The sequence below is a fragment of the Alosa pseudoharengus genome, unplaced genomic scaffold, assembly GCF_046254945.1.
Source record: "Alosa pseudoharengus isolate Yale_2024_CS ecotype anadromous, Long Island Sound unplaced genomic scaffold, YU_APseudo_1.1 YU_APseudo_1.1_scf_18, whole genome shotgun sequence".
In the NCBI taxonomy this organism is placed as follows: domain Eukaryota; kingdom Metazoa; phylum Chordata; class Actinopteri; order Clupeiformes; family Clupeidae; genus Alosa; species Alosa pseudoharengus.
In genome coordinates this window covers 9,213,142-9,222,540 of record NW_027468650.1, presented here as the reverse complement: position 1 = coordinate 9,222,540, position 9,399 = coordinate 9,213,142, and the positions used below count along the sequence as shown (strand labels likewise).

At 44.0% G+C, this 9,399-nt stretch overlaps 1 protein-coding gene across 1 annotated transcript in view; it reads right to left on the bottom strand.

Moving 5' to 3' along the window:
* Positions 1-2,431: 2,431 nt before the first annotated feature.
* palmdb (palmdelphin b) overlaps positions 2,432-9,399 on the bottom strand; it is a 14,699-nt gene continuing 7,731 nt past the window's right edge. The window contains exons 3-9 of the mRNA XM_076290211.1: positions 8,886-8,966; positions 8,627-8,757; positions 6,431-6,545; positions 5,938-5,962; positions 5,726-5,836; positions 4,321-5,322; positions 2,432-2,956 (exon numbers count right to left, since the gene is read on the bottom strand). Of these exons, the coding sequence (XP_076146326.1) occupies positions 2,916-2,956; positions 4,321-5,322; positions 5,726-5,836; positions 5,938-5,962; positions 6,431-6,545; positions 8,627-8,757; positions 8,886-8,966 (1,506 nt within the window). The 3' untranslated portion in view covers positions 2,432-2,915. The remainder of the gene's footprint in view (positions 2,957-4,320; positions 5,323-5,725; positions 5,837-5,937; positions 5,963-6,430; positions 6,546-8,626; positions 8,758-8,885; positions 8,967-9,399) is intronic.

Here is a 9,399-nt window from a genome sequence, read left to right as displayed (position 1 = left end):
GCTATCACTCTGATCAGATTTGTGGTGACTGATGTTCGAACCTGAACTTCCCTCCAGCAAGTTCCCCACAATGAATTACATGTGAAGCACGTACCACAGTGGTGCTCTCTCTAAAGAGTGTCAATGCCGTTATTTCACTGGATCCCATAGTTTTTGAGTCCTCATTTTGACCCTTGTCAGATGATCAATGAGGAGTGAGGAGCCAAGGTCACAGAAATGAGTGAATAAATTTTGCCATGCTGGCTGGCCACCATACGCATGCTGGGTAAAAGAAATATAAAAATGTTCAGCTCAATTGTTCCGTCATTATATTTACTTGTACTTCCAGACTGGCGAATCACATGGACCTTGTTCCGATCACGTTGTGCACCCACCTGCACTTTTTACGTCACGGGCAACCGATAACTGATGTCTGAAGGCAACGCACATAAAGGAAACTTGCTTTTTCATTTCAAGGATGTTTCGAAGCACGGAGGCTCAATGGTGCCTGAATCACTAGCGTAGACACTTGAAAGGCTGTGTATCGTCCGTGCGTGGGCAGGCCATTCAGACCTGGAGCACAAGCAGCCTGCACGGGAAAAGGCAGCATCTCTGCAGAAGCACTTACCCTTCTGCAAAGGTTAAGGCCAATTACACCCCCTGTGTGGCTCCTGCTGTAAAAACCCCACCATCATAATTCCCTCAGCTACCTTAAAAGGCAACTCAATTAGCACACTCAAGCAGACTCAAGGTAAGTTAAATTACGAGAAATGTAGCGAAGGAAAGTCTGATTGCAAAGGATAACCACCAAGCAACTCTGGAACAAGCAAGTCTGAGGGTACATATTGTGTGTCTAGTGGCCTGCTGTCTGGCACTGCAAATCCTAGTGAAAATGACATGGCATCACCCATTAGTACGCTGAAGCGTTGTGTTTTTCAGCCGCAGTGACACTTTGCGTGCCCAGCGGGGTGGAGTGGCACTTAACGGGGGGCCATGAGTAATCAACCCCTGCAGAGGTTTTGGCTGGAGAGCCCTAGCGACCCCTCTCTCCCCTCTGGAGTAAATGGGGAGAGAGGAGTGGAGAGGGTAGGAGATGCCTAATCTGCATCCTAATGACCTCACCCACCGCAACCCCCCCTACACACACACACACACACACACACAGCATCACTGCTACTGTCCTTATCCAGATCATACCCCCTGGGAATTTGATTTTTATCACATGCCATCACAATATCCCCAGATGCCCGAATGCCACTCAAAAACAACACATAAAGAAAACTCTGATCATCCAGACGCATGCCCAAACAGCCGTGGGAGAAAGCCTACCATCTGTGTTGCCATTCTTAATCAGCACTTTTAGTATGCAGAGGGACTTGCACTCTCTTCAGCTCAGTTTATCCAACTACGCAGCTCTAGCCGCAGAAAATAGTCTCTTGCCTATCCCGGTATACCTATTTTTTTCTTACCTCAGTTAGGATTTTTTTTTTCTAGTCTGATGTAAGCCAGTGCAACTCAGTTTCTGTCCTTGCTCTGCACGAAAAAAGTACAATGAATTCAATATAAAATGTGTTGATAACAGGCATACCATCACTGCTGTTCATATATCACTTGCTTATCTCTCCATTTAACATTTTGTATTTTAGAAGTTAACTGTAGAGTGATGCTGCAAACAAAACTTCATCACATCATCATCACATTCACACACACACACACTTATTCACAGGCAACTCGTCCCATCTTGTTTGCAGGTTTTCAAAAACAGCACATTCCCCCTCATCTCCCTATATTCAGCCCCCACCAACTTCACCCAAACAAGGCATTACTGCATGTCAACACCAGACACAACCCGCAAATAAAGATCTCCCTCCCTCATGAAAAACTATCTGATCCACATGCATGTTACCTAATCAGCTATTGATCTATTTAATGGTACGTAAATTACTTGAAACTTCCCTGTTATTGACATTGGTACCCGGGCTTACCTCACAGCAGCGCTGGTGGAGACCGCGTTTCTATGTGAGTGTGTGTGCGCGTGTGTGTGTGAGAGAGAGAGAGAGAGTGTGTGAAGCTCGCTATGGCAAAGCTGAGTTGCTGCACTCTCTGCCTGGCTGGCTGTAGCCACAGAGACTGGAAGTCTCATTCAATGTGCCGGGGAACAGCCAATCGGAGCGCAGTCTGCCTGGTGCTCCAACACACACATACACACACTCCCCCACTGATGCACACTCTTGTGGGCTTGATACACACACACACACACACACACAGGATGTCTTGCTGTGCCCATATGGGATGTGACTGCAGTGATGTATATTGGATTGTGGCACACTTTTGCTCACAAAAAAGCATAACCTGCAGAACTGCCAAATTGTTGATGGTCACTGGCAATGAGTTTGAAACACATCAGAGCCTTTTAACACTTTTTAATGAAGTTGAAAAGCAGTATGATCAAAGGGATGGAGAAAACTGGGAATTCAGCAATTTATCTTTTGAAGCATTATTGTCCTGGAATAGACTACTGATAGCTTTACCCCTGCTTTTTATAAGGGACATATCAAGCAAAGATATATATTCTGCAAAATTGCTAAATTCACATTAAATGTGAGCAAGTAAAAGAAAAAGAAGTTACATATAAACACAAACAAACACAGACCATTCTGTTACATTGTATGTACATTCTCGACATGATACAGTTTTGGTTTAAGCACACTGAATCAGAAGAAAGGCAACAGTGATTTAAAGCAGTGAAAAGATGAGACAAACTCCTCCTCACAAGCTAATCAGTTTTTTTAACAGCAGTTTTTTTCAGTCATGTCCTTGTTCAAGAAAAAAGGAGAGAAAACACCCGGAGCTTTTTGATTTCCTGTTTTTTTTCATCCTCTTGATGGAATATCTATGGCAGACATACAGTAGGCAGGAGTTCTATTCTTTGGCTGTTATGCTTGCTTTCCTAGCTGTGCCATTTTCAGCCTCAAAGCTGCAGAGAGGGAGACGGAGAAGATTTTTTAAGGACACATTTTCACAGAATATCTGCAGAAAAGCTTCTGTTTCTGTTGCAGTGGTGGAGGAATGATAAATCCGGTTTAGAGTTTGATGAACAATCTGTTTTTTTAATAAAGATGTTGACTGCCGTTTTTAAATGTCTCGATCAACCAAATGCTTTTTACTTCAGAATGACATGAGTAAGCTGGCAGGATAATTGCACTGAATCTGGTGTAATTTAAGAGAAAATTTGAGCCTTACATAAGTCTAGGAGATTACGTAAGGGCTTCTCAAGCATATGTTATGAAATGGCACTTGAAAAATCCACAGCTCCTCAGAATTCAACCAAGGACAAACAGTTCGATTAAGCCGGGGAGACATAATCGAGTATCTCAGGGACTGTCACTCAACCTTCCCTTAACAAACTCCACTGACAGGCTGAGGCAGGAGCTGTCGAGATTTAATGCTATCAGGAAGTTGTCTAGGGACTGGGAGATAGCACTGAGTAATTTCCCATTTCATAAACGGTGCAAGTGCAAGTTATATTATGTTGTTCACACCTACACAATCTAATTTAATCATTTTCAAATGGTTAGTAACAATGTTGTTATATTAGTTGTATTAATATAGTAAATCAAGGGGTAGGAAATATTAATTTATACTTAATTCGGAGTTAAATTAAGTCTAAATTCATTTAATTAACCCACACAATAAATGTTCAGACTGTAGGTTTACTGAGCAGAAAAGCAGAGCCAAGATGATAGGATTTAGTAAACATTTATTGGCTTAGAGACAGACGCAAGAGCAGACACAGAGAGCATATGTGAGTTGAAGTAAAATACACAGATAGCAGGCCGTTAGAGAGTTCTTCTCACTCAAACATTCAAGAAGTTAGAATTAATTCGCTCATTTTATTTGAAAATAGCAAAAATATTTCAAAGACAACCATAACAATTCCATTGAGTGTTATTTTCTCCCAGAATAAAAGAGATGCTGTTTTCAACCACTGGGTGGAGGTAGAGGCCCTCACAAGAAGCCCTAGAGCAGTTGTCAGTCTAAACATGCAGCATCAAATTGCTTTTATATATTTCCGATTGGGTAAAATCCTGCTGTATGATTAAGACTGACTAACAAACAAACACAAAGCTTAGTCATCTTATTATTACAGGTTTGCAGGGTCTCTAGACTCAGAAGATTATTGTTTTCTGGTTATTGGCATAGTATTGTTAGTTCATTTGGCATGCACAGGAAATGAAGGCAGTGGTATGTGCAAGCTCTTCAGCAAGATGTTATCAGCAGGCACAAGAGATACAACCGCAGTGCAGAGCGCAAAGAGCCGATTTGGTCTCTTTCTGATACCTGAGGCAGAGGGGTCCTCCATGCTGTAGATGTCTGCTGGGGGCTGGGCGCGATTCCGGACACCACTGGGTCGCACCTCGGAGCGGTGCACGTTAGTCTTGTTGGGAGAGAAGACCTTGCTGCGGTAGCCCTCTGGGTGAAAGGACAGCGAGTTGTCGTCGTTAGGACGAGAGTCGTCGCTACGCTCCTCGTCTTCGTCTCCGATGACGATCAGTTCAGCCTGGAAGCCTTCATCTTCCTCGTCCTCTTCGGCTGTCCGGTAGCCCATGAAGATCATGGTGACGGGCTCGTCGGGATCGATGTCAGACGGGAGTGTGTCCGCCATGCTGACCCTGGTGTCCTCCATCATGGAGTGGAGTGGAGACACCCTCCCCAGCCCAAGTCCAGAGTCTTCCCCAAAGAAGATCTCCCCCTGGGGCCCTGGCATGGGGCTCCGCCTGGGGCTCACCCTGTGCCCATCTGTGGCCCTCTCTGCCCCTCTGCCTCCATTCGCCTGGGAGCTCTTGGGGGTCGGGTAAGGCGACAGTTTGCCATGCGAAACACTGTAGTTCGGTGGCTCTGGAATGTGCAAAGGAGAGTGCGTTGCTGGCCGTGGGCTTGGCGTGACCTGCCTGTCGGCCGGAAGGGGACTTGGGGTGTTGGTGGGGGTCCAGAGTCCGTTGGGCGCCGGGCTGTTCTGGTCTCGGTCGGACTTCCTCGGGGTGTTGGGGCGGCTGTAAGGGCTCGAAAACACAGGCTCATGGAGCTGGGCATCAGGGGGAGTCTTCTTCTCCGTGGCCTTGCGCAAGAGCTCCTCCACGTCGCCGGGGCTGAGCTCGTCCACTCCGTTGGTTTCGAGGGCACGTCCGTCCGAGCTCAGGGCGTAGACAGACTTCCGGCCATCATCAAAGACCTTCACGCCTTTGCGGTGGATGTCATCTGTGGTGATCGTAGTGGAGGAGAGGACCTGACTCTCACCAGTGCGCTTGTCAAGCTCCACGCTGATCTCCATGGCAAACATGGCTATGGATAGGACAGAAGACTTTTTTTCAGAAGGACTGTACTCTACTGTATATGAACTACAATCTCTGCCTTGTCAAAAACATAATCTGTCTAACGTGTGTAACCTACAAATCCACAAACATTTCCAAAATAATTACAAACCTTGTGATCTAAGCAGTTTACTGTAGGTCTACACCGTCCTGTATTAGACTGTAAGACAACCTTTCCTGACTGTGCTGCTCATTATTCAAACAATGACCAAACCTGGGAGGATCCCATTACATTACTCTTCCCTGAGATCTAGAAGGCCACTGCTGTCCAATAAAAAATATACCGTTTGAGACCAAAGAAACTGCTAAACCACATAATTTGATTCAGATACTGCAGTGTCATATTCAAGTATTCAAATAGCTTTGATCCATACCCCTCTTCGGGTCACCATCGGGTTCTTGCTTTGGACTTCTCTTTCTTAAGAGTGAAGGTTTGTAGGTCTTTGGCATATCAGGAATTGGGGAGTAAATATACTGCACGGGCTCTGAAATAAAATACAAAGCTGTTAGATTGGGTATAAATGCCAGAACTGGTCAAAGAGTAATGTGGAAAGCAGTGGAAAGCAAAAAGAAAACATGTGTTTACCTTTCGGAATATCGGCATTTATTTCCTGTGCAGAGATATAACAGTGTGAAAACAGAATATGGACAGCAGGAAAGGAGAGTGAAGCTCAACAATATGTCACCTTCGCCATTTCCCACAAAATGCCTCTGTGTTCTCTCATATATCCAGCAACAAGCCAAAGCAAAATCATTTTCAAGCCCGCTGCATTGCTGACAGGTCACACCAATTACTGGACAAACTTTCCTGCTTTCGCGCCTACCGTACTTCATTCTAAAACTCTCTGCAGAAAGAGTAAGACAGAAAAGCCACCCAGAAAAGCACTCAAGCAACGCCAACCACCAGAGATGCCAGCAATACACATAGCAACGCATGAGCTCCCTCACAAACACCTGTAAGCCAACAGACTCCTCAGAATCCTCAGCAAAGCGGATATATGTCATTGCTGAATGCTAGTTTGAAATATACAACCACAGCAGATACTCCACAGCCTTTCGAGCATCTGGCCAAGCAATACCTTGATGATGTCCTCGGCAGTCTTCTCCACCTCCTTGAGCCGTTTCAGAATGTGCTGTTCATTTGAAGAGATCCTTATCTCCTCAGCTTCCAGGGTCTCGATCTCTTCCTCTATTCTGCAATAGGGCAGATAGGCACTTTTAAAGGAGTATCTTCACAAATGAAATGTGATGTTGGATTACACAGCATACAATAACATAGTGAAGTATAGTGACCTGTTGTTTGGGTTTAACAATGCAGATGTTTTGCCAACTACCTGCTAGAGGGCTTCAAACTAAACACTGCCCACCGTAAAGTGAGCCATCTTGTCTTTTTTTTTTTTTTACCAATGAAGATAGCCCAGGTCCTGAATGTTGTGCAATGTACACACTCTGAGAGGACAGAGAAAGCTTAATGGTTCTTCACTTCTACAAATCAAAAGTAATTTTCGAGGCACAAAGAACACTGTAGCCCTGTGAAATCCTATTTGTGTGAGAGCAGAGACAGCACTTGTACCTTGCAAAGAGTACAGAAAAGGTCTGCACTGAGAGAAAAAAATCTGCTCTTGGTTTTATTTCCACACAAAAGGCAACATACACAGAGGCTTTCTTCAGTGTGTATCTAATACTCTTTTGTTTGGTGTGAGGACTATGGGTCAGTCTTGTATGAACAAGCACACAATGAACAGTGGGAGGAGGGGTGGGGTTAGAAAAATGACTGGCCATAGTTCATATAAACCAATTTTGAGTTGGATTGAGAATATACACAGTTGTGTGAAATAAATGTGTTGCGTAGTAGACAAAATAACACTAGCACTCAAAAAACCCTCATGTTGACTTAGCTAAGGTTCCACACTTCATCAGATCACAGCACCTCATTAAACTGGGGGATGGCTTCTACGACAGTGTCTGGACAGTGAGAAAATGGCCTGTTAACCTCTGGCTTCTGTGTGAATTACTATGTCAGGTCAGACCAAATAGATGGACATGTCTCATGTTTTAACACTTTTGGTTTAACAAGATGCGGCTAGACACTCGTGTGACAGGTGATGTCACTAATTAATTCTAACACCACAGACTAGACGGGGTCTTGTCTGAAATGAGCACATTCTTTTTTTAACAACGGTTTAAACATGGCTCGACTTTCACTGTTAGGCCTATAAAAGCCAGAGTTATGATGGTCTGGAGAAATAGAGCTTTCAGATGGGTGGGCAGAACTTTGACCCAAGGCGCAAGGTTAATTTGAGGTGGCCGATGAGCGCCATCCACTTGGATGATGAATGAAGACTCTACCAGATTGCTTTCAGGCTCCAATTGTTCTTCCCCATTTAACCTATTTGGACTTAGATTTGAGAAAATCAAAGAGCTGAAGGTCTGAGTAGTGCCTTTTCACCATGCAGTTGGATTTCACCAGTGCACCATGCTGAAAAACACACTACCATGGTACAGTACATCCATGAATCATGACATATCTGCAGTAAAACTGTGACATATATGAGGCTTCATGCCAAAATCTGTCATTAATTACAATTACACAATATCTCATCACCTTGATTATTATATATATATTTTTTTTAAATACACAAAAATGTTATGAAATAAAAAAAATTAAATGTGGTTTATTAATATGTGATTTAGTTTTACCAGGGTTGAGCAGAAGTCTTAGCTGACGTAAAGGCCTCCAGCAGTGTTGGGTTGTGATGCTTGTTTAGATCACATTAGATGTGTAGTACGTTTAAGCCTCCATAAACCCCTGTGTTTGTGCAGACAGGCCCCGGTGGAAGAGCAGACGGGTTACATAATGCTCTGTGTGGAGACGCCGTCGGAGTAACCGTTGGTTGACACATAAAGCTCATCACCAGATTTAAGTGGGTTGAGGTGGACAATCTGGTTCTAATCCCCCTCAAGTCGGCTCCCGCTTTTACTGACCACTTGTCGGGCAGCCACGTCAGGAGCGTAATCTCAGAGAAGGAGTCAACTATACACGACTGAGGGAAGGAGTCATCCACACACCACAAGCACATATACACACATATATAAATGTGTTCATACATAACTATGCATGCATGTCTGCAAAAATGCGCTAATACTGCATGTAAAGACCTGCATGCACACACATGTAAACACACACACACAAAGACACACAGACACACACACACACACACACACACACACAGACACACACACATGTATATCTGCACACACAAAGTGCACTGTACCTGCTGATATTGCTTTGCAGCAGTTTGGTTTGTTGCTGGTCATCCTGAGCTTGAGTCTTCAAGGCCTCTTGCTCCTCCTCCGTTTGACCGCTCAGCCCATCCATCAACCATTGTTCACGCAGGGCTTTTTTCTGTTTCAGAGACCGCAGTCAGGAAAAGGTGAGCATAAACAGTTCAAACACTGTGGGTTTCTCACTGTAACACTACAGCTGATACATTAAAGGGTACGAGAGAGTGAAGGCACTTGGGCCATGCTTGCCTTCAGATATTGAAGTTTGAGTTTCTCTTCTTCGATTTGTCTCCTTTTCTTCGCAATGTCCTCCTGAACTCGTCTTTTGTCCTGTGATGGATTCATACTCATTATGAAATAAATGGGATAAACGGCTTGTCATCACACACAAATATTTGTCATCACACATCATCAGTGATTTTAAAGGAATACTCCGGCATAAAAACAACCTCTATTTGCGGTTCATTGCTAATGCAAACAACGGACTCCACCAATTAACGTAATTTTGCTCTCAACCAAAAGTTTGAACTTGGTATCTACTGTAGTCATTTTGACTCCGGAGTATTCCTTTAAGTCGATGACAATGGATTGGTAGGACAACTACAGGACTGTTTGTGTGGTCAATATCAACTAAAGCAACAGAGCATTTAAAACAAACAACTTTCGGGCACTAACATCTCTCAACTGGGATGAATCATGCTACCTGAATATACATATTAGTTTATAATAGCAGGCTGTCAGATCTGCGCAAAGGGGAACTCTT